At 43.5% G+C, this 24,396-nt stretch overlaps 1 protein-coding gene across 1 annotated transcript in view; it reads left to right on the top strand.

Moving 5' to 3' along the window:
* The window catches only part of grin2aa (glutamate receptor, ionotropic, N-methyl D-aspartate 2A, a), a 147,320-nt gene that overhangs the window by 98,600 nt on the left and 24,324 nt on the right, over nt 1-24,396 (top strand). The window contains exons 4-9 of the mRNA XM_073494370.1: nt 8,677-8,791; nt 17,422-17,624; nt 20,831-21,002; nt 21,993-22,146; nt 23,113-23,238; nt 23,340-23,569. Of these exons, the coding sequence (XP_073350471.1) occupies nt 8,677-8,791; nt 17,422-17,624; nt 20,831-21,002; nt 21,993-22,146; nt 23,113-23,238; nt 23,340-23,569 (1,000 nt within the window). The remainder of the gene's footprint in view (nt 1-8,676; nt 8,792-17,421; nt 17,625-20,830; nt 21,003-21,992; nt 22,147-23,112; nt 23,239-23,339; nt 23,570-24,396) is intronic.

Raw genomic sequence — 24,396 nt, 5'->3', positions numbered from 1 at the left:
TCTGTTCCTCCTCTCGTTTATTCCTCCATCTCTCATTCACTCTCCTCTGCTCTGCTCTCCCTCTCATCATGCGCTCGCTCCCCAGCAGCCAGTGGGAGATGTCGCAGGTCTTGCCAGCTCTGTCTGGCTCTCCATCTGGCAGAGGAGGGGGAGATGCACACAACCTGTGTTTACATCCCAAAATTGTTTTTCATTTTTTTATAATGATGTGTGAAATTACAAGTCTAAATGACAAAGTTTAACATAAAAAAAAAAAAAAAAATCTGAAGTGTTTGGCTGTATAGTTCACACGCTTAAACTGGAAAATGATTGTGACATTTGAGGCACATGGATGTGTTTGGTATTTAACAATCTGCTCATCATCTTGGCAGACGCAGCACATCACTGTAATTCTGGGAATATTGTAGGAACTGAGGTTGCATAATATTAACTTCAGTTAGCTGACAGTATCTCAGCCTGCGGGCAAAACAAAGAGGAAAAATAAGAGAGGAGGAGACAAAAAAACAACTGAATAAGAGATCAGATTCATGCTGCATTCACATGCTCCTCAGACGGTCCCTTTTCCTGAGTTGGGAAGTCGTTCTTCCGACTTCGGTGTGCGTCATGTCAGAAAGTGCGAGTGACATGGACACCAATAAGAAGTCGTTTCCATTTTTATCACTCAGAGCATTTAAACAACACGTTGACAGCTGTTATCTGTATATGAAGATGTGCAAAGGAAAATATACTATGACAATACAATACATGACGTTGGTAAAAGTTTCTTACTGTCAACCCAAGGTTTGCTTTCGTCCGCCATGTTTCCAAATTGTTTGGTTTCTGACTTTCTGAGAAAAAATGTCTGTCTGATAATTCCGATAATTGTTAGTCCATGTTACTGAGTAAATCCAAGTCAGAGAGTTCAAGTCCAAGAGAGTAGGAACCGAGCCAGACCCAACGATCGACGGGAGTTCTGTTTTTTGTGTCTATGTGATTATCTTTTTACATTATATTTATTTATTTTTACACTATTTTTATTTTTGCAATATATTTATTTATTTTTACACTATGTTTATTTATTTTTACACTATATTTATTCATTTTTAACACTATATTTGCACAAAAACAACTTGAAAGCAACATGCCAACTGATGTGAAACCTGCACATCATTTCTACATTTCCTACTGAATCCGGTATCCATGCTCTAATCCAATGTCAACCATGGGTAGTTCAGGGTGCCTGGGAGATTAGAGATTATAGGATCTTGAAATGGCAATAGTTACTGAGGTACCAGAAGAGTTACTGGCATTGATCAGCTACATGTCTGCAAAGAGACAGTAAAGCATGACTGATCACATCTTCAGTAACCTCTGCAGGACTTTAAATACCCATTCCACCCTGACACACAGCAGCTCTCGTTTTGTCAGGTGCAGAATCACCAAAGAGAGGTACCAAGTATCCATACAGAGCCAGCTGACTTTGTTCCCAGCATGCTCTGCTGCCTCAAGTTGTTACCCAGGTGATGAGTGGCCACAGATGGCTTTGTTGTGGGTGAGAGAGCTCAGCCAATAGGGCTTCGGGGCCAGGACATGAGAAACATGATTGGTCAAGCTTAGGTCGGGGCTACAGGCGGGTTGTTAGACAATCGACGGCTGTCAGGGGAGGTAGGAGGACATGGCTAGCACACACACACACACACACACACACACAGAGGCAGGCAGATGGGCTGTATGTGCAAATGTACAGCACCAGAGTGACATATTGCAGTAAGTACAGTGGGTCACAGGAGTTTCTCCTGGGCTTCTCTTTAGTGGATCCCTGTCGTAAGCGAGATGTCAGCCACAGTTTTATCTTATATGCATCTGCTCTCAGAGCCAACACTGATTTGATTTACAGTGATGAAGTGCTGCTTCTGTCCAAGAAGAAAGAGGAGAAAAACTTGTTCTGAGGAGAATTATTTAATAGATGGTGCTGAAATCACAGAAAAGTCTGTCGTTCTGGAGACAAGCGCCTTACATCGCCGGCTTTCAGTGACGTTTTACCTCTCTCACTCTGCCTGTGACAGCCGTGATGATGAATCCACCGTGACACGTCCAAGATGAATATGTTTTGCAGAGTAATCGAAAAATAAAATTAAATAAAAACAGGAGACAAATGACCAACTAAGAGCTCCGGCCAGTGCAGCAATCAGACCAAGTGACATCTTGCGCTCCATTTAAAATTTGCTGTGTGTGTGTGTGTGTGTGTGTGTGTGAGTCTGCACTTGTCCGTGTGCATGTCAGAAACAAGTGAAATATTCCCCCCTTAAGAGAATGTTCTGTCATGACAGATTTACAGCGAGCCGCTCACCTTGCTGTGGTGAACATTGTGCCTTAAAAGACTTCAGCACTTATTTATCAGTGTATGTCTTTCCGTGAGTGTGTGTGTGTGTGTGTGTGTGTGTGTGTGTTGTGTGCGTGAAAGGCGTGGTGGTAGTAGTTTGTTCTGACAGGTAATTTCAGTCTCCAGCCCTGATATATGAGGGTCAGAACTCAGGAAACACATGTACACACAAACACATTACACACACGCGCTGAGTCCTGGGGCAGTTGTCATGTGAGCTGTGCGGAGACATTAACACACACCACACACTGCAACCGAGGACTGAAAAGATGAATGCCATATGCTAACAGTTTTTTAATTAGCTGATAAGATGGAATCATACAATCATCAAGCTCGTGTGTTAAAAGGAAATACTGACACTCGAGTTATTTGTCACTTTCGCCAAGATCTAGAAACACAACCTTTTAAATATCTGTTCAAATGATTCCCCGGTGACTCAACATGCCAGTCACTCCACCGATCATAAATACTACATCAGTGAATGACAGCTCGCTAACTACGTCTGCGTGGATATGTGTGTTTATGACTCTACTGCCACATGTACATTTGTGTTTCGCGGGTCTCCTGTGACTTGTGATTAACGTGATCTCACAAAGAGTAGTAATGCGTACGGTCATCTATGGTGGGCTGTGCACATGGAACAAACTCGTGTGCGTGATTATCAAATATGAAACTGGTTGTGTTTTTTTCCTGGAAGAACTGAAATGTCATAAAGTCGAAGCGAGTGGAAGAAATAGAACGAATCAATATCTGCATGTTTGAACCTTTATTATTTCTTATGTAACCATTGTTTCCTATGTAACAACATCAAGAAGAACCTGTGCAGTTCTCAGTAGCTCAAGTGTCAAACTTCAACTTCAGAAAAAAAAACTGAATTACCTTTACTTCATGAAGAGTGCCCCTCTCTGAGAAGATACACTTTAGATTGATTCCCTGGGTGTGCAGAGGACCAGGGTGTTTACCAGAAGTGGGTCAAGAGTACCATAATTATTATTACAATTATTATTGATTAATTAATATGATTGTTATAGTAATTTTGCCCCTTTATGAGTGAACTGAGCGATAATTAAATCCTGAAAAGCATTGAACCAAAAACCAAAAAAAGCAGTTTTTGTCTGTATTGATTAAAGCAACATTATGTAGAAATTGGCTTACTTTTTAATTACCACCTACTTTTGAAATTTGCAGACCTGTATAATGAAGTGTAGCCAAGTTTTTTCTCTCCGTCTTCACAATGTATTCTGGCTATTGTCCTAATCGATGTCAAAAACTGAATAACTTTAAGACGCCGTCCATTTAAGGTGCCTTCATCGGTAACTGGAGGCCACTGCCTCACGTCGTCAATCCAACTAGCCGTGCTGCTGTCACTGTCTGCAGGCAGCAGCAGACACTGAGCCACTACGACTTCCCACCGCAGTAATGCCGGAATGCATAAATCGGTCGCCGGTTGTCTTTAAGTGATCAAATCAATCTGGGTACATGAACAGCAGATGTGTGTCTGAATGTGAGCCCTCACGTTAACTTTTGAAAAGGCGACTGCGGAGCGAGAAAAGATGCCTCCGTTTTCATAATCTGAAACGACGAGCTTATTGTAGTTCATGCTCCTGATGCGTAGTCTGAGGTGGTGTGCCAAGGATGCCATCTTTTTGCGGGATTATAAAAGACCAGTGCTGAAAAGTCATTGTATTGTGTCTATTAAGCAGGAGAAAAAGGTGATTGACAGCTAGCGTGGTGCCTCTCAGAGAGAAATGAGCCATGGTGTTACTTTTGGTTTGAATGCTCAGAGCATGAAGGAGAGATGGGACTGCAGAGCAGCAAATATGAGGGAGTTTAGTCAGTCAAAATGTGAACTACTGCAAATCCCATCGTATGAGAGGTTTATTAATTTTTCATCAGAGGGACGGGTATCTAAGAGAGGTGCTCCGGATTCCTCAACCAAAAATGTATCTGCATATCGGAGAAAACCCACGATATTCGAGCTGGGCTCCCAAGCCAATAGACGCACACGTTCTGTTCCTGTGCAACAAAAGGAATCCTGCTGAAGCAGCTGCGTGGACATGTGTTGCATTTAACGGCGGGACTGCGAGCGTGGGAAAGACAAAATGTAATTGTTGGCATTAATCTTGCGCTGCCCGAGCTCACACTGAAATATAACTGCACAAACATAATGCTCACACACACACACACATACACACACACACCAGGGACAACAGGAGGGGCTGCTAAGCTAGCATCTACTTCACCTTGTACAGTCATCATTCATGCCACACTTAACACGTGCCACCTGAGGCTGAGTGTGTGTGTTCAAGTGACTACCCACCCTTGGGTCATCTTAAAAGACCTAAATCAGCACTGATAGCAGCTCCCGTCTTTTCTTTTTTTTCAGACTCCCCCCTCTTTGTCTCTCACAAGCACAGTGTGTGTATGTGTGTGCGCTCTGTGTGCAGTTCATAGATCACGAGCGCTGACAGTATACATCATCGCTTTGACTGGTCCTTGTCTTGACGAAGGACAAACGTCTCCATCTTTAACGCACACACACGCAGCATTATGCAGTCCATCTTCACATCTCCGTGCCGACTCTTCCCCCGCGGTAAAGCCTCTTGAGATAAAATGTGGAGTTCTTATCACAAAGGAAGACCTTTCCAAACAAGGAGAGACCTGGAGGGGCTCAGACTGAGCGAGTGCTCGAGATATTCCATCTTTTTTGTGTCAAGAACACAGGACACATGCCCAATTTATTCGGAAATGTCATCTTTTCTCATGAATGACATTATTGCTCATGAGTGCAGGATCAGGGATGGCGCGTATTTGGATTCGACTGCATTATAGCAGTCAAGTGTGTGTGTGCTCCCATGTGCTTGCTGCAGTAAACGTGAGTGTTGGCTGCAGTGCCCCCCCAGCCACCCCATCCCAGCCCCTTTTTACTCCAAAATAAGAGGAAGGGAGGAAAAAAATAACACCAGAGATATTTTTATCCCAACTCTGTCGAGGCTTAGTCCTCCTCCTCCTCCTCCACTCTCGTCAGACTTTGCCCTCTTTCCATCTCCCTCAATCTCTCTAATCTCTACACTCTCTCACACTTCTTTTTGGGTGCTCCCTCTCCGCCTCCTGTCTCCCCACCTCTGCACCGACTCCTCGTCCACCCCCCCTCCTCTAATGAATAGAGAGATTACTGATATAATGGAGGCTGGAAAGTGAGTGAAATTGGATCGCTTTACTATGATCTGAGTGCTACAGGGGAGAGGAAACATTAAGGGGAGAATTGTTGAGGTGGGCAAAGTAATTGTCTGTGTTTCCGTATCTTTGTGAGAGTGTGTGTGTGTGTGTGTGTGTGTGCAGGGATGGTCATTTAGGGTTGTTTAGGGTGTACACTCTAGGAGGTGTCCATTTCCTTGCAACCCCCTATCAGGTCCACCTGTATGATGGGCGTCGCCCCAAATATATCTGCAGACACACTTACCCAGACAACCAAACACATTTTGCTCATCCTGTTGTCTTTGAACAGCTAATGAGATGTATATTTGACACTAAGTATATCTTGTGCATCAAATTGGCTGTTTTCACAGTGGCGCCTGTTTGGAGGAGCTCAGTTCCCAGTGTTAAAGGTGCAATATGTAAGAATTTTAGTTTGAAACATTCAAAAATTAACTACAATTATCAAAAGTATGTGAAGCAATAACAGTTTTAACACTATGTCGAAGACGTCTATGTATTGTGTTGTTAAGATATCTACTTACGTTAGCATGCTTACAAGCTAGCCCAAGGCGCGAAAACCTCTTTCTTCCAGCGGTCAAACTGTCCTGTGTTAGCAGCGTGAACGCCAACTCTCTGGCTAACTGTATGGCTAACAGAGCTAACAAGTTAACAGTTGATACAGACAAAAACAGAATACAGTTGGCAGAAATTAGCTTCTCTGGTGATAAGCTGCTGATATTTGTTTGTAGTATGAGTTCAACAGGTGGCCTGTTCTTCCATATTGCACCTTTAAAGGTCCCATATTGTATAAAGATAAAAGTGCAATATGTAAGTAACAACTATATGATCCACAGAATTTGAAGGAATAACAGTTTTGTTGTTGAAGAGATATTTACTTGAGTTAGCATGCATTTTTAAACTTCACTGGACACATTGATGTGAAAGAATGTTTTCAACTATGCGTTCACACTGTTTACATGAAATAAAGTTTAGCCGGAAGAATTTAAAACTAAATACAAATATCAGTGTTTAAGACGGAAGGATTAAACGAGGTTGTCTGAACATCCTCGCCTGATTCCTTCAAGCTCTTTTGTTTACTGATTTACCTTACAGGATGCCTGACACTCACAGTCATATCCTTCCGACATCCAGCACAAGTTTTGACATGATTGCATCAGAGTAACATCAGATCCTCTGTAATAATGCTGTAAATACATTTTCTTTGCTGACTTCTGCCAAAGGAAATGACAGCATGAGAGAGTGAAAATCATCTCAATGAGCAACAAAGGAGAACAAATTATACAGTAAACAGACAGACGGAAGGGTAAAAGCTCCCATTGTGTGTGTGTGTGTCTTCCAGTTAGATGGTTGCAAAGCGCAGAATGTGCTGTTGTCTAAAAGTGCAGCCCGGGTGCTGGTATTGATTCCAGCGCCTCTCCCTCAGCTGCAGTCGCACATAATTGGGTTCAGCGCCACGTCCCATGTCCAATCAAATGGCTTAATACTACTCACCTGGTCGCTTGCAGGCCAATCAGATTATTTTAATCACAAAACCCACTCAATCCCCTTATCTCTGGCTGATTTCATCTGAGCATTGAGTGGATGTGCGTGTGTGTGTGTGTGTGTGTGTGTGTGTTACCACCAACAATTTAAAGGGACATGTAGGTATCAGGAAATGTCACCACGCACACAAACACACAAATAACACAGCCTTTTGTCTATTATCGTTGTCACCACACTTTTGAATTGGTATTATAATTGGGTTATACTGCTGCTGTGTGTAAGATTCAAGTGTGGGAGAATGTATATAACGTCTTAAAGGTGCACTACGTAGTTTTAGCGAAGAATTTTAATCAGAAAAGAAAGATCTTGATTTACAAACTAAATAAACAAACTCTCTTTGTTTGCATGACTGAATAAACAAACTGACCTTAAAGGACAACACAATTTTGTACAGTTTTACTTTGTTTATATTTGGCGGACCCTGCCACCTTTCTAGCTTCAAACAGTGTTCTGGGGACCTTATTTTCCTCTGAGAACAGCTTGTTTATTCAGTTATGGAAAATATAAATATTTCTGAATTTTACTATTACCTAATTAATATTGTAATTATTAAAATTCTGACTTTGAATTTCTTCTAAAAAACTACAAAGTGCAGCTTTAAGTAATAAAATGAAATGAATGAACTTACACAATATTGGCAGGAACAGAATGATTCTTTGCATGCAGAAAATCATATCTATTCATGGTAACAGACTAAATGAATACATTCAAATTAGCATTCAACTTGTCAAACACTAAAAGCGCCATTTGTGCTCCACCTTCATACGCTGCAGAATGTCCTGCACAGCATGAAGCGCCTCACCTGCAGCGCTACACTGTGGCTTTTCAAAGACACGTCACGTGGGCGCATGTTCCATTTAGAAGTTTCCCCCATCGCAGCGGCCCCAGAACGGAGTACAGGAAGAAGAAAAGGGGGGCTGTCTCTCTCCCTTGTTGTACATGACCACTGACAGAAGGAGTGAGGGAGACAGAGTGGGGGGGGGAGGACAGCCGTGATTAATGTGGAGGCTATGTAGACCCAAGAATATCTTCCCACTGCCCTCCATCTTAGCTAATGTGACCTGCCATATGGGTCACTCATTACAGTGTGTGTGTGTGTGTGTGCGTGTGTGTAGCTTTCGGTACTATCCATTCTCACTTTCTCTTTCCAAGCAACCAATCTTTTCTGTTTCTAATGTACACACACTAGCGTACTGACACAAATGTAGTTCTGTAGTAGAGCTCACATTTCAAGGATTTTAGCCTGATTACCGGTTATACCAGGCACACACAGACTTTTGTGAGATGAATAGATTCTTTTTTATCCCTCAGAATTACATTTTGAAACTCAATACAATGGAGCCTGTGTGAATATTTTAGGAAAGTAATACTACTAGATTGCAATTTGACTTTTTCTCATGCTAATGTAATTCAATTTCCCCTTTCTCCTGTTTCTCCTCATCGCTATTCATTTCTTTCCTTTCCTCATTCTCTGAATTTTCCACCTCCCCGCTGTCTGTCTCGCCTCCTATCACCCTCTGCTCCCCCTCCTCCTCCACTCCTCTCACTCTCAGGTACATGATGAATGTGACGTGGGATGGCAGAGACTTGTCATTCACAGAAGACGGCTACCAGGAAAACCCAAAGCTGGTGGTCATTGTTCTCAACAAGGACAGAGAGTGGGAGAAGGTAGGATGTGTGTGTGCAAAAGTCTGCACATTTTCAGGCGTGTCTTTCAGGGCCAGAGCTACCGCTGAGGACCTGCTGCTTCTGTCTGTCAAGATGTCTGTCTGTCAAACTATTTCTGGGGATTTTAAGGTTTAGTCTACACATGCTTGGGTTTTATATATTATTTTAAAGCAAAAGCTAATAATTTAAAGCTGCTGTCAGCAATTTGTATGTAAGATAGCTCTTTATCCCAACAGTAATCACTGTTATAAAGTGTTTAGTCAATAATCCATGTCTGTCCTCCTACTGCTTATGCAGTAAAAGTGAAAAGACATTGTCTTGTATCCCTGCCCGCTTCATCCAATCAGGACAGAGGACTCCATAAAGAGGCGGTCCTGTCTGCTGGTGAACCTGCAGAGAGCAGGATCCTCCTGTTAGCTGCTATGTCTGGGAAGTTTGCTTACAGCAGCTTTAAATTAAATTCAGTCTTTTTGACCACACCTGGTGGTCTATAGATGGGTACAAAACAACATTTCTAACATCGCATAGGGAGATGAAAAATAAAGAAAATATAACTGAATAGCTCAATATATAAATAACAATAAATGAGATGTAAAATTTTAGTTGTTGTTTTTTTCAGTTTTGTTGGCCGCTAGACAAACAAATTCTCATTAAGTCTTATATAAGTCTGTAATGGTCGATAATTCCATGTCTTTTTTGATTATAAAGCAGGTCTAGGTGTGTAAATACTGTGAAAGTGTCAAAATGCTCAGTCATCAGAGAAATGCACACAGCGGGTATTCAGACACTGTGCCTTCAAACAAGGACTTTCGTAAGGTTGTGATGTCACAAATGCAGTCACCGACCGTTGTTGTTGCAAGAACACAGACCGAGCTGAGGTTGAGACATAGTGGGCGGTGCCTGCTCAGGTCTGTTGGAGCTGACCAATCAGAGCAAACTGGGCTTTTTGAGAGGGGAACCTTAAAGAGACAGGCGTTTAGGAGAGCGAGTGAATAGAGGTGCTGCAGGGATGACCAGTACGCTGAAAAATAATGTGTTTCTTGAACGTCAAAGCATTTTCTATTAGACACCTAAAAATATATGAGCCTGAAAATTAGCATAGTAAAGGACCCTTAAATTAGATGGTTTTCTGTTGGGGGCTTAGTGTGTGATGTAAAACCTGTCTACGGTCCTGTTGTTCTTGCTTGTGTTTGTGTTTATGCTGCTTTTGTTTATTGTGTGTCTCTCTTTTGCTTTTTTCTGATCAATACTATTATTATACATTACTGTTATTGTTTCCTCTTTCTTTTTGGATATGTGGCGACATACACATCAACACCAACACCAATATATCTGTGATAACCCCGATTTTACAGATAATATCAACCTGTTTATTGGTATTAGTCAAGCGCTTACACACATATGTTTCCTGTTGTCTTTCTCTATGACTTACTGCTGCGTTATTTCCTTAGCCGGTCCGCAGGGGAGTTCATGCATTGCAAACCATATAAAAAGCAGCATCGCTTAAAGAAACTGAAATTAAGGAAAAAGACATCACGGATCTTCCCACAGCATTTGATTGACATGAAAACTCTTTGAATTGAAGGGCAAAAACAAACACGGTATTGAAAATGCTACTGTCTCACTGAGTCGTACAACTCTGCGTTGATCAATGAGCTCATTTACTAACAAGCTTATGGATTTCTTTAACTGGTTAATGTGAGAAAGCTTCAATAAAGAATGGCCACTGTAAACGGGTGAGTATTTCTCGCTGTAGTAATGGACTTTTAAATGGCAGCCATGTATCCTGATACCTACATCTGGCTGCCTCGTACAGGCTTAAATACCTCAGGCTTAATGCTCCCAGCAGCTCATGGTTCAGGGGTGGGCGAGGCTGAGAGGAAACGTTTGAGAGAATGATGGGAGAAGAGAGAGGTGTGACTAAACGAAGGATTTGGATAAGGAAGAAAGGGAGATACATGGTTATGTCTTTTTTTTTCTTTCATTTTTGTCCCTCTCCTGCCACCTTCCCCCGTTTTTTTTCTTATCACTGCCGCCTTCTCCAAAAAATCTTCTTTCCTCAAGTCTAATTTCTTCCTCTCCTCCCCATCTTCGTTCCCTTCCTCTTCCGTGTTTCCATCCTTACCTCCTGTTTTTCCTTCCCTTCCTCCCCCCCTGTCCAGATAATCTGTGCACTCTGTCTGTCTTTAGCTGTGATTGCTGTTGTGGTCTTTGATAGCACCTCAAAACCACAGTTAATCAAAACCTGAGACCTCCGTTATTGGGATGGCAAGGGGTCACTGCTCTTTGTATGTGTGTGTTTATGTGTGTGTGTGTGTTTACCCATCCACACTGGTTATTGGTAGAAACACTTCTTGAGAGGCTTGCGCTTCGACCAATCTGCTTTTTTATTCAGGTCACATCGGTGTGTGTGCGCACGGTACAGTATTCGGTTTAGTTTGCCGCAATCCGCACAGTCTCCACCCAATCTTTGAGACTGGCTTTTTCATATTTCATACTGACACACACCCACACACACACACACGCGCATGCACACAAAAGACCCTTTGTTGGTGTGCTGAGGGGAGGTAGAGTGTGTTGTTGTAAACAGAGAGTCTGTGAAATTGATCAGTACCACTTCACTGTGGTGCAGAGAAGGAGACTGAAGGCAAGAGAGACACGGAGACCCAAAGTGGAAACATAATTGGGAGCTGCTCTCTCTCTCTCTCCCTCTCTCTCTCCCTCTGGTGCAGCCGTCCCACCCATGCGCCAGGAATCAGCGGCACACACACACACACACACACACACACACACACACACACACACACACACACACACACACACACTCACACACACACACACTCACAGAGAGAGAGAGAAAGAGAGACTTCCATGATGATCAAGAGATAAAAATTCAGTAACTGCACTAAAATATGGATATGCACTAAAAATAAAAAATAAAATCCCCTTGAGGCACAGGAGGGGAGAGACAGGGAGAGGAGAAGCTATATGGAGCGATAGCGAGACGATCGAGCGATGGAGACAGATGGGCCGAGATAGCGAGAGCAAATGAGCCCGGGAAAAAGCGACACAAAGAGAGGAAGAGGGTGGTGGAACGGAGCCACGAGCATGTGCGCGTTTTTTTTTTAATTTATTTTTTTACTACAGGTGTTTAAGACTCAGGCTTTCAAAGCATCCACACCTGCTGTTCTCTTCAACACACACACACGGAGCTGGTATATTTTTGAGTTTTTGGGAAGAGCCGCTTTGAAATATCTTCACCTGTCAGTGTGTTAGATGTGTGTGGTGTTCAGATTTTTTGTCTTTTTAAAGGATTATGTAATCACAGCGAATGACTGTTTTATTTAAAAGAAGTGCAGATTGCAGCAAATTATGCGGGTATATCTGACTGGATGAAAAGCTGGATCCAGCGTGGAATTATGCAAAATTAGGCTTTTATCTGTGAAAACTAGCTGAAGTAACAACTGAGCGGATAGAGCAGAAAGGACAGAATGACAATTCAGATGGATGCGGCCTTGCCAGGAGTGGCATACTTAAGCGCTCACCATGCATGGATTTGTAGAAACAACGATAGTGTGGGCTATTCTCTTTTAGTGTGTCTCCACATCACAAAAACGCTAATATGTTGTAATGATGCTGCATCCAGGGGAGGCAATAAATCAGATAAAGTGCAGTCTTATATTGAAAAGGAGCTTGCTTTTTTTTTTAAGATAAAGCAACACACACACACACACATATACAATTATATTCAAGTGCTGTATCATAGGCAACTGGACGTGTTTCAGTCCCTTGAAGACGTTTCACCTCTCATCCAAGAGGCGTCTTCATTTCTAATTAACTGGAGGGGAGTTGCAGGCTTTTAAACTCTGTGTGGGAGTGTCCTTACAGAGTCGTTAATGACACGTGTGAGCTCTGAGTTTCAGAGTGCTTAGGGCCACTTGTGGGTCGTTGACCCAACCGGCCGTCATGTGGGTTGCTAGGGCTAGGTGAGCCCAGGTGTGAATGGTTGTTAAGCTGTCTGGGGAGAGAAGTCAGTAATGCATTATAGGTGGGTGATAAGTAATGTCATAGGCCACCTCCTCTGTTGTCCACTTACATCTGAAGTAGAAAAATCGGTCCTTTGAGGACAATAATGTAAACATCTCATTGGCCAGAGAAGACGGATGGTTTGAAGAAAGAGGAGGACCGTCTTTGAACAGAGGAGGTGGCCTAGGACATTACTTATCACCCACTTACAATGCTGTACTGAGTTCTCTCCCCAGACAGCTTAACAACCATTCACACCTGGGCTCACCTAGCCTTAGCAACCCACATAAAGGCTAGTTGGGTCAACGACCCACAAGCTGCCCTAACGACTCTGAACTCAGAGCTCACACGTGTCATTAACGACTCTGTGAGGACACTCCCACACAGAGGTGAAACATCTACAAGAAACTGAAACACGTCCAGTTGCCTACCATACAGCACTTAGAATTACCATGACCTGGATGACTGACTTGATGCTGTGTTGAATATTATAAAACTCATTTGAAACTACACCACATTTCATGGCAATCCATCGAATAATCATTTCTTGCAAAACCGGATGATGATGATGATGGTGGTTGAGAGTAAGAATCCAAAACTCAATCTAAAAATCAAGTCAAAAACAACATCGTGTCATGGTTGATGCAGCTTCGAGTAAATATTCAGCCTAAGAATTAATGACACGGCAGAGCTGCTGATGAATTTTCTCGCTGCATTCAGAGTTACAGTATAGCTTCACCGTGTGGATGAAAGGAGTGTATTTACCGATCAGAACCAGGATGTTATGTTTTATTCCTGCTGAGTAGATGGAGTGTGTAAATTGCTTCAGGAGCTGCTGCAGTGTTAGGAGCCAGTTCACAAAATAATTATTACAGACAGCATGGGATTTGTGCTTGGAGAATCACAATATGGAGAGCAGACACACACAAAAGCCCATGTGCATACGCAAACACACACTCCCAAACCAACCCACAAACGCACACATGCATTTCTACCCGGGCCTTGACTATTCTCTGAATCTTCATAAAAGCGCTCCACTTTCAGAAAAGATGTCTAAATCCATGGATGCAGTTTTTCTCTCGCTCGTCCACTCTGTCATCCTCTTTCTCTCTGCCCTTGTTTTTCTCTCTCTCACACACACACACACACACACACATTCCCACACATAAACAGAGCCAGCGGAGGAGAGGGAGAGCAGAATCCATTTTCCCGACATAATTTTGTCTGACAGGAGTGACAGATACTGTTTTATGACTGAATGGGTTTCTCCACGCTATTAGGAACTCATTCTCCCATAATGCAACGTGCCACAGCGATAACTCTCCCAGCGAGACTGGCACAGAGAAGGTGCTCGGAGTGAGAGCGCTGACCCTTGTTTTTCTTGATTTTTCTATCATTGCGTCTCGCTTGTTCAGCCGGGTTCTGGTTGATTGTAGCCCTTGATTGTGTATGAGAGTGTCAGGGTGTTTGGGCCACACGCAGAGAATAAAAGAAAACGAGAGAGAGGGAAGACAGTGTGAATAGAAAGAATGACATACAGTTAAAGAGCAAAGCCTTTCAAAACAAAGATTAAAAAGCAGGTGGTGACAAAAGAGCGGTAGATGAAACGAAACAAGAGATTTTGAGGAAAGAATCTGACAAAAGAATATCAGAAACACAATTTGTCTTGGGCAGGATGTCATCTCCTCTTCAAGTGGCTCTGAATTCATTACAGGGTGATGGGTAATATAATTGCCGCCATGGGATGTTATAATGCAGGAATCCCACAGGCCCTATCATCGTAACCTCCACTGGCCTTACACAAACACACACACACACACACACACACATGCGCGCACTGCTTTCTATGTATTTAGCGTGTGTGTAATATCTGGTATTTCATGCAGGAAGATTCAGCATTCTGCTGCGTTGCCGGTCGATATAGAATCCTCTCCTCTCTCTAGACATTAATTTATAAACCCTCTTCCTTTAATTAGAGAGAGGGGGAGACAGAGAGGAAGAAGGAAGAGGAGAGCAAGAGGACAGGAAATCAGCTGCTGAAGTCAGCTTATTCTTCCTATCCTCCTCCTCCTCCTCTTCCTCCTTCGCCTCTCTGTTTTCTGCCCCAACATTTATCTCCCCCTCAAGTTTATTGATTCATCCAACCGAGTCAGGGCTAGTCCTCAAAAGCTTGTATTAATTATAAACTAATCAGGACAATCGCAAGGGGCGGGAAAAAAGACAAAGGGCAGGAACATGACACAGTAGGGTGAGCCTTACAAAATAAAACAGGAAACAATATCTAAACCAAAAACCCAAACCGTGACAAGGGCTAGCTGGTTAGCACGCTAAATACTGTGACACAACACAGAGAAATCATGACGTCAAAACTGTCAGAAAAGTCCTCAAAATTCTGTTGATCATTTGAGTTCTTATGTATTGCACTTTTAAAGGTGCAACAAGTAGTAAAACTATCATTATGGGATTAGCTGTCAGTGTAGCCTGTGCACTTTGCATCATATGTGACCCACAGGAAGTAACAGGGCTGTTCTTCTAGAAAAATTTAAAAAGTAATTTTTACCTCTTTTGGCCTAATGCTACACAGTTGAAACACCCGTGGAATTTATATATATATACTGTATATCAGCATGCTGCACACAGCTGGTAAGTGCTGCTTTAGGGTACGACTAAGACCAGAAAATGACTCCAAACATTCCAAATGCTTTAAATACTCGTTTCAATTCTTTTCCTCCTCGACTCATTCCTGCATTTGCTTTTTGTTTTTTTTCCAGACTCGCGTCATTTCTGACACAAGTCCTATCTTACTTATTATGCACAAATTCCCTCTCACTCTTGCATTACCAATCTCATTTCCTTCGATACCTCCCCAGCCCTTTGATACACACACACACACACACACACACACACACACACACACACACACACACACACACACACACTTACACACACAAGTGTGTGTGTGTGTAGATATGTGCCCGCACTCACTCGCTTGTGAAATGCAAAACAGCTGTGCTAAGACAGATAGACAAATGCGTCCGTTCCCTAGAGAGTGAAGGTGACACACAAGGAGCTGCTCACATGCCACCTCAGCATACAGTCCTGCAACGCAACACACACACACGCAGTCTTAGAGATGTAGCCGACAGCAGAGTGAGCTGTTGACAGTGCAGCTGACTAAAAGTGGAGAAAAGACTCTAATCCCTGTCAGAGGATAGAAAACCACTCAAAGCAAAACAATTAAAATGCTAATTTCACTTCCTCCTCTCTGCTCGCCTGTTAATGACTTAGCCAGGCATGCAGGCTGAACAACAACATGTGTGTGTTTGTGTGTGCATATGTGTGCGTGTGGGTAACAAACACTGTCCTTTATGACTCAAGGGTCAAAGGGGTGACAGATTAGCATGCTGCATTATGTATGCACAGTGTGACAATTGTCATTTTTCGAAGATTTGACTTTGTTCACGCACAAAACAAAGACGTTCAACATCTCAGCCTGTCTCTATTTGTTACTAGCACAGTCATCCACGCATTTACGCCCTAGTGTGTGTTAATGAGTGGAGAATACACAAAAAACTTTAGCTGTTAAGCAGACATTGCACTTCGCACTGCAGCAGTAGTCTTGGAGAGCGAGAGAGAAGAAGAAGAAAGAACGACTTCTGAAATGTGGGGGGGAGAGTGTGAGCAGGGTTTTGCCGTTTTTCCGGCTCCTGTAGCATTAATAATTGAGAGTCGAGCGAAGCCTTGCTGCCTGCTGTTGTCTCTCTCTTTCTCTCTACCTCCCCCGTCTGACATAGACATGCGTAAACATCACAGGCGCGCGCACACACACATACGTTTGCAGACAGGTGTGGGCGGGTAAAGAGCATCCATAGGGGGAATCTGTGACATCACAGCTCTGAAAAACTTTCTGAATTATTAACCGAGTCACAGCGCTATCACACTGCCACACTCGCTCTCTCTTTCTCATATATGTTTGCATTCATAGCCATACTGAATATCCCTCTGTGTGCATTTTGTCATGCATCCCTACACACCGTGCTGTTATGCTGTACCCACAGTCACATGTATTATGGTCTGTGAACATGTATACTGATTTGTATGTTTCTGTGCCATAAAAAGCAACAAATGTTACATTAAATGTAAATGTTAACGTGTGTCTACATTTGTAATCCTCTCCACTTCCTTTCTGCTTTGAGTTATAGGCAACAGATTACAGCAGGTAAATTACCAGGTAAAGACAAGTGACTCACTGCCTTTCTCAAAAGGGTTTTCTTGCCATGTTATGATCACTGGACGTAATTGTTTTCTCACTACTTCCACTTCCTGTCTGCTTATAACCATTAGATCTGAATCAACAGTCTTGCAGAGTAGTTAGAGACACTCTGGTTTCAGTGTAGCCTGTGCTGCTGTTACAGTAAGTGTCTTCGGGCAGATGCTGACTCGGAACTGCTCACTAATTGTAAAGTATTGGATAAGATCCACTCCCTTTATAAATGCCTAAAATGTTAATTCAGTGCTTGTGTTTTATGGTGACTTAACAATCTTGTTGAGCTAAACTCATTTATCTTCTCGTCTTTGGTATCCTCATTTCCTTCCTCCCCCAGATGGGAAGATTGGACAACCGCAGCCTGACACTTAAGTACCCAGTGTGGCCGCGCTTCAACTCCTTCGGTGACGCGGAGCTGGACGACAATCACCTGTCCATCGTCACTTTAGAGGAGAAACCTTTTGTTATCGTGGAGGACGTCGAGAGGCTCACTGGTACCTGCATGAGGAACTCTGTGCCCTGCAGGAAGCATGTCAAAGAGTAAGTCTGCCTTCCAGGCCCACCTATCTATTTAGCTACCACAGCACTATTGTCCTTATTATGAATTACTTGATATTTCTGTTTGGTCTCATAAAAATGCTACTCAAAATCAAATCAAGATTACACAATTACACTGACTGAACTGTAATCGACGGCTGATGACTTTCTCTGCATGGAAAATGGGACTACGCATTCCACAAGTGATATTAAGTATATCCGATAATCAGAAGGTGGTCAAAATGACGTCAACCATTTTCCACTTCCTTCAGCACTGTCGCTGTGTTACTCCTCACTCTCCCTCTCTATCTCTCATGAGCACGGGAAGAGGTGCAGTGTGCGATCTATGCAGCGGCTTCTCCCCTCCTCCTGAAAATGGAGGCGACTGCTGAACTCAGCAGTTTACTTCCTTCCTTACCAATTTTCTCTCTAACACCCAAATACTGCGAGGCCCCTCGCTGTATTATGTTCCTCAAGTGTGCACACACAGTGAGAGTGGCTCAGGGCGTGTGTGTGTGTGTGTGTCACCCAGTGGCTCGTGCGCTGCTGAATCAAAGCATGTAATTGGTTTGTAGATAATTTAATATTATTTCTCTCCGCTGGAACACACACACACACACACACACACACACACACACACACACTGGAGGACACACTTCCAAGAAGATTTGCATGCATGCTGCACACTTTGTGTCACTTATACCGTTGCATACATGCAGGCATAAAAAGTTACTATCATCCACTGCGCAAACACATACACACACACACACACACACACTCACGCTGCTGCACAAACAGAGCTGATTAAGTGGTAATAGGGTCCCAGGGAAGAGGCTAACAGAGATTTTCATCCAGAATCACTGTGAAGTAGGGCGGAGGATAAAGCATCTCCAAGGAGGAACATAAACACACACATACACACACAAGCTCATATACGCTCTCTGTTGCCACATGTCCACTCACTCACAGGCCAATGCGTTTGAGCGCCTTCCTCCCTCCCACAGTGCAATTCCCACTCAAGCATCCGTACTGTCCATTTGGAGAAAAGAGGGATGGATGGAGGGAAGGAGAGAGGCAGAGAGAGAGAGAGAGAGAGAGAGAGAGAGAGAGAGGAATGATGGAGGGGCTGGATCTGGGGATGATGGACTATCCATGCATGCAGAACCACAAATTCACTCACCCAGGCCGGGCCTGAGAACAAGCCATACTCACACTAACACACACACACATCCCCACACCGCCCTCTCTGGAGACCCCTCGGGCCCTGTAGTGTTTCTATATCAAGTTGGCCCCGGCAACTTCACAAACAGCCTCCATAACGTCACATGCTCTCGCTGCCTGAACTGTACGCTGCCCTGCCTAAATGGGTACACTGTGTTCATGAATGCAGCTATTGCAGTTCTGGCCTATATGCTCGCTCGGTCACGGACCGCACCAGCTGAACCTGCCACCAACTTGACTTAGTTGTCCTTTTTTTGTGTTTTGTGTCCCTTCTCCCTGCGCCACTTGATCATGTAGCGACATTGCAGTAACATATTTCTACTTTACTATACTTGCAGAAGGAAGCATGCATCTGCTCATGGATGAGAGGCTAGATAACTAACATGACAGCTCAGCCGAGAAGGATGCTAATTATGTTTACATCCCACACTGTCACAAGCTCGAGCTTCTCGTCCATTAGTACATGCATGCTTCCTTCTACACAGTTTTGATCTCTGGTGAACTGTTCCTTTAAAGCAGTCGTGTTTGCAGCACAGGCTTGAAATTCTCACAGTTTACTGGGTATGCCTGGTGTGAACTTGCCAAAGGCATCAGACAAATTAGGTTCCTATTCCTTTACTGACTGCTTTCACAGTCATGCATCCAAAACCACACTGTCCGCCCCTGCAAGTCTCTTTGTCCATCCACATGCTCATCAGCATCGTGTCTGTGTGCTAAATCAGAAGGACGTTGGGCTGGAAAGAAAATAGATATTGCACAACAGATCGAGTGTTAAAGGTGTTTTAAAAGTCGACCTTTTTATTGATGAGAAAACAAAACCCATAATGCTTCTCTGGTAAAGAATCTGCCTGATTTTGTTGACACATTTTATGTTTGAAGGAGCATTTAGATGTAGATTAGCTTCTTTATTCCATTTCAGATGAGCTCTAACAGCTGCTTTAGATATTATCTGGTTATAACAGCAGGAAATCACCCTGGGCGATTGCGCAACGTCTCACAAAAAAAGTCATTCCCAGCTGCTGACAGATCAGCGCCTGGCTGTTTCAAATGAACCTTTTCTCGCTTGTGTGAAACTATTAGACCATAAAAAGTAAATTCCTCCACTGTTTGAGGAGAGGAAAGAGTTCCACTTGGGGTGACACTCTGTTTGACAGATCGATTGCGACGAGAGAGTATGACACAGGAGTTTGCACTTGGGGCAAAAATTGGCTAATGTTTCTCCGACATCACAGAAATCCTCCAAAGTGACAGAGTTTCAGCTCTGAAGGTAACTAGAGTCACGGCTGGAGTTTATTTTTTGTTCTCTTTCCATCAAGTTTGTGTCCAAGTCGTTGTTAAACTAAAGGACGAGGTTACCGTCTCCTAATTAGCACACATTTAAAAGTTAAATGAGAGTCCCAGGTGGCTGAGTTGATGTGCACTCTTGTGTGTGTGTGTGTGTGTGATTGTGTGTGTGCTCGTGAACAGTGCCTGAACCCTCCTGCTCTCAAAATTCATGTACACAGATGGTACAAGGCTTACAGATGCAGTGCCGTCATAAACCCCCTTCTCTGGAGGGACAGAGAGGAGGAAGGAGAGAGGGAGCATGTTTTTTCAAGTCTTCTGATGTCATCTCTGAATAGGACAACCTGAAGTTAAAGGTGAAAAAGTCCCAAGGTGATATTTTGTTCATTGGTGCAGTCACATAAATTTTAACAAGCAGAATTCAAGGAGAAGCAAAATGAGTTTGGTTTTGCTTTCACTCCCAAAATTGAGATCGCTGACTAGTCTTCAGTCATTGAAGGTTTAAACGGAGGGAATATGAAGACATATTTAAAAGGAAATCATCCGCCCGGACTAACATCATCAGCCTTTTTCACGCAGACGTTGTGTAATTCAACATCTTCTGTCACAGACACTCAACCACAGTTGATAATTGGTTGAAGCAGCTGCCGCTCAAAAACCCATCAAGCTAACGACGTGTGCCCTTTTTGTTTGTGTCTCCGCAGCAACACAACAGAGGCTGGTGGGACGTACATCAAGAAGTGCTGCAAAGGCTTCTGCATCGATATTCTGAAGAAGATTGCAAAGTATGTCAAGTTCACCTATGACCTGTACCTGGTAACCAATGGCAAGCATGGCAAGAAGATCAACAACGTCTGGAATGGGATGGTGGGAGAGGTGAGACAAACCTCCTGTGTGTGTGTGTGTGTCTGGTTCGGACAATTCTGAACCAGAGTCATTTAAGACCCAATTTTGTAGCGATGAATCTTACTGTATTCAGAAAGTGCAGGATTGTGTCTTGAATGATGTGTGAGAGTACTGCTCCTCACCTTCAGTTTGTAGCACATTTAAAATGAGTAAACCAAGCCAAGGCTGAGAGGAAATTAGAGATGTTTGTCTGAAAGGATTTTCTTGTTCCTTATGTTCCAAAAAAAAAGCTTTAAGTGTTGACTTTGCAAAACTTTTGCAGAAAAGAAAATCAGCTATGAGGCTTTGGCACCAGCTGCAAACGCTCAGAAAGTAAACAAATCTTAGCTACTCCTGCAGAAACCTTCCCTGCATATCTTTAATTACCAGCTCCAACTTGAAGGTAAAATCCCGGAGTTCATTTGAAGACTGTAAACTTTATTGCCGTCTATATTTTTTATGGCAGACTTAATTCACCGAGCTGAAGTTCACCTGGCATTCATCTTATTTTACTCCAGCTTGCATATTGATTATCTTGATTAAGATTAAGCCTGAGATTAAAAACTTTCTTAATGTGCAGTCGATAAAAGTCATGCTCTGGTGCAAATTTGGCAGCTGGCTTGGATTTATTTAAGTTTTTGGAGTATTTTCATTAAAGATAATGTTAATTTGCAGGGACAACATTTAGTGGAGAAAAAAAAAAGACGGATAATCTAAAGATTGAACTAAGATCTGAACAAACACCACAATGAATATAGTGTATTTTCAGGAGCTAGTTGTGTCTTTAAAAAGTATATTGATTAAGTAAATTTTCTTCTTCTTCTTTCCTGCTCCCCCATTTGATCATCTCCCCATTTTCCCCTCCTCTCCACCCATCTCTTCCTCTCTACCTGTCCTAACTCCTCTCTCTTCTTTCATCCCTAATCACCCCCCCATCCATCCATCCATCCATCCATGCCCCCTCTCCTCCGCCCTCCAAAGGTGGTCTATAAGAAAGCCGTCATGGCCGTCGGATCTCTGACGATCAATGAGGAGCGTTCTGAGGTCATCGATTTCTCCGTCCCGTTCGTGGAAACCGGGATCAGCGTCATGGTCTCCCGTAGCAACGGCACCGTTTCCCCGTCAGCCTTTCTCGGTAACTAATAACTGTTGCTTTGACTCGGGACAGAGGGAGAGGGGGGCGCTGTCTCGTTTGCTTTTTTTTCCGTTTGTGCGAGTGTAAGATGATATTTGTTCTGTGTGCATGTGTGTGGTCCCTGAGATACAGCGCTGACAACACAATTCAGTCCTGTTACACAGACGTCGATACTTGCTCTGTCATCAGAGGGATTTAGCTCGACTCCTGCTTCCTGCCACAATGACTCTCAGTTACGTGAGTGGGACTTAACCACAGGATTTTAACCTGGGCGACCACGGATATCCCCTCGATGTCTGCGCAGTCACGTTCATTTGACGCGTAGCGCTTCCGCATCGACATCCGAGGTTCCTGCGCACACATGCACGGAGCCACTTACAGGCATGAGCACAGAGATTGCATAAAAGAGAGGAGGGAAACACAGGCCAGCACACACACACACACACACACAGGTGCACACACTGACATGTATGCAGCATGCAGTTACCGCTGTGAAAGTGGCAATTATAAGGGCTTAGCAGGAAACCCCCGTAATGGCTGCTTGCCAGCACATACACACACTTGGACACACACACACGGTGCACGGCCCTGTGCCAGCAGTGCTCTCCCATACATTAGAGCAGGGTTTAATCTCTGCAGTCGTGATGTGAGCTAAGAGGGAGGACAGGAGTGCTGACACCAGGGCTTCCTATCCCGCACGCCTCCTCACGCTGTCAAATAGGAGGTGTCCTGTGTATATGCAAGTGTGTGTGTATAGAGGGGGCGTGTGTAAGGGCTCTATGAACATGCAGGAGTCAGCTTATTATCCACGCAGTTCTTTCCTCGATGTGTGTGCGATGATTGATTACCCAAAGAGTGAGTGAGCATGAATCAGAAAAAGCAATGTGTGACGTATGAAAATTTTAATCCAACATTTGTTAATACTTAATCCCTGTCCTCTTTATTTCTGTCTTCCCTCTCCCGCAGAGCCATTCAGTGCATCAGTGTGGGTGATGATGTTTGTGATGCTCCTACTGGTGACTGCAATGGCTGTCTTCATGTTTGAGTACATCAGTCCTCTTGGCTTTAACAGAAACCTGGCGCAGGGAAAAGGTGAGCACACGTAAAGGAGGATACTTTTCAGCCTGATATCCTCGTATGGTCTTTTCCTCAACTAAACCGCCCGTCTCTCTCGCCTCCGCCGTCTCTCTCAGACCCCCACGGACCTTCCTTCACCATGGGCAAGGCCGTGTGGTTGCTGTGGGGTCTCGTCTTCAACAACTCTGTGCCGGTGCAGAACCCGAAAGGAACCACCAGTAAGTTCATAGTGTCTGTGTGGGCCTTCTTCGCTGTCATCTTCCTGGCCTCCTACACTGCCAACCTGGCCGCCTTCATGATCCAGGAGGAGTTCGTCGACCAAGTCACCGGTCTCTCCGACAACAAGGTAAAATGGGAGGGGAAGTTTGTTGGTTTGGCTGGCTGGATGGTGGTTTGGATTGGATTGGACTGGGGCAATTTGGTTTGCAACAGTAGTCAACACAACCAGTACACATCATCCTGAATTAATAAAATAAATAGTGACATAATACATATAACATCCAGGAGGTCATCATAAAAACATTACAGTGAGAAATAAAATAAAGCTCATTGGTTTAATGTAATAGCAACTAGACCTACAGCTTGTTTAGGAACCCAGCAGCTGATGGAAAAAAGTTATCCCAAATATCTGTTTTATTCCTGGGGAAAGTATGCCTCCTCCCTGATGGCAGGAAACTCAGCATGGAGAGGGCGATGAAGCTCTGCCACATTTGCCTTTGCCCTCCGAGAGGCTCTGACTTGATAAACATGGCCGAGCTCATTCAAGTTAGTGCCAATGGTTTTTTGGCAAGGTTTCCAAGCCTATTTTTGCCGAGGTTACCAAACCAACAGATTGCTGCAAAAGTCAAAACTGACTTGATAAAAGATGGATAAATCATATAAAGATGTTTGTTTATGATAGCTCACCCTGAAGTGAATTGAATAATGAAGTGAATAATTACCTTTTCCCTACTTTTAAAGCTCTAGTCACCCTTCACTTTTTTACTGGTAGAATCCATCAGCCTTTATGTGCTCCCCAAAGGCTCAAACTTCCAAGTTTGACAGCCATAAATCCAACTTGTTATGCATAAGCAACACATTTGGACGCTGAATTAAAACTAGCCTTTTTTGGTGACCATTTTTAGAAACCAATTAGGGCAGATCTGCATTTGCTGCAACAATAATTAGAATCAA

The sequence above is a fragment of the Pagrus major genome, chromosome 23 (genome assembly GCF_040436345.1).
Source record: "Pagrus major chromosome 23, Pma_NU_1.0".
Taxonomy (NCBI): Eukaryota; Metazoa; Chordata; class Actinopteri; order Spariformes; family Sparidae; genus Pagrus; species Pagrus major.
The sequence above is the reverse complement of the archived record's forward strand: the minus strand, read 5'-3'. Positions and strand labels throughout refer to the sequence as shown.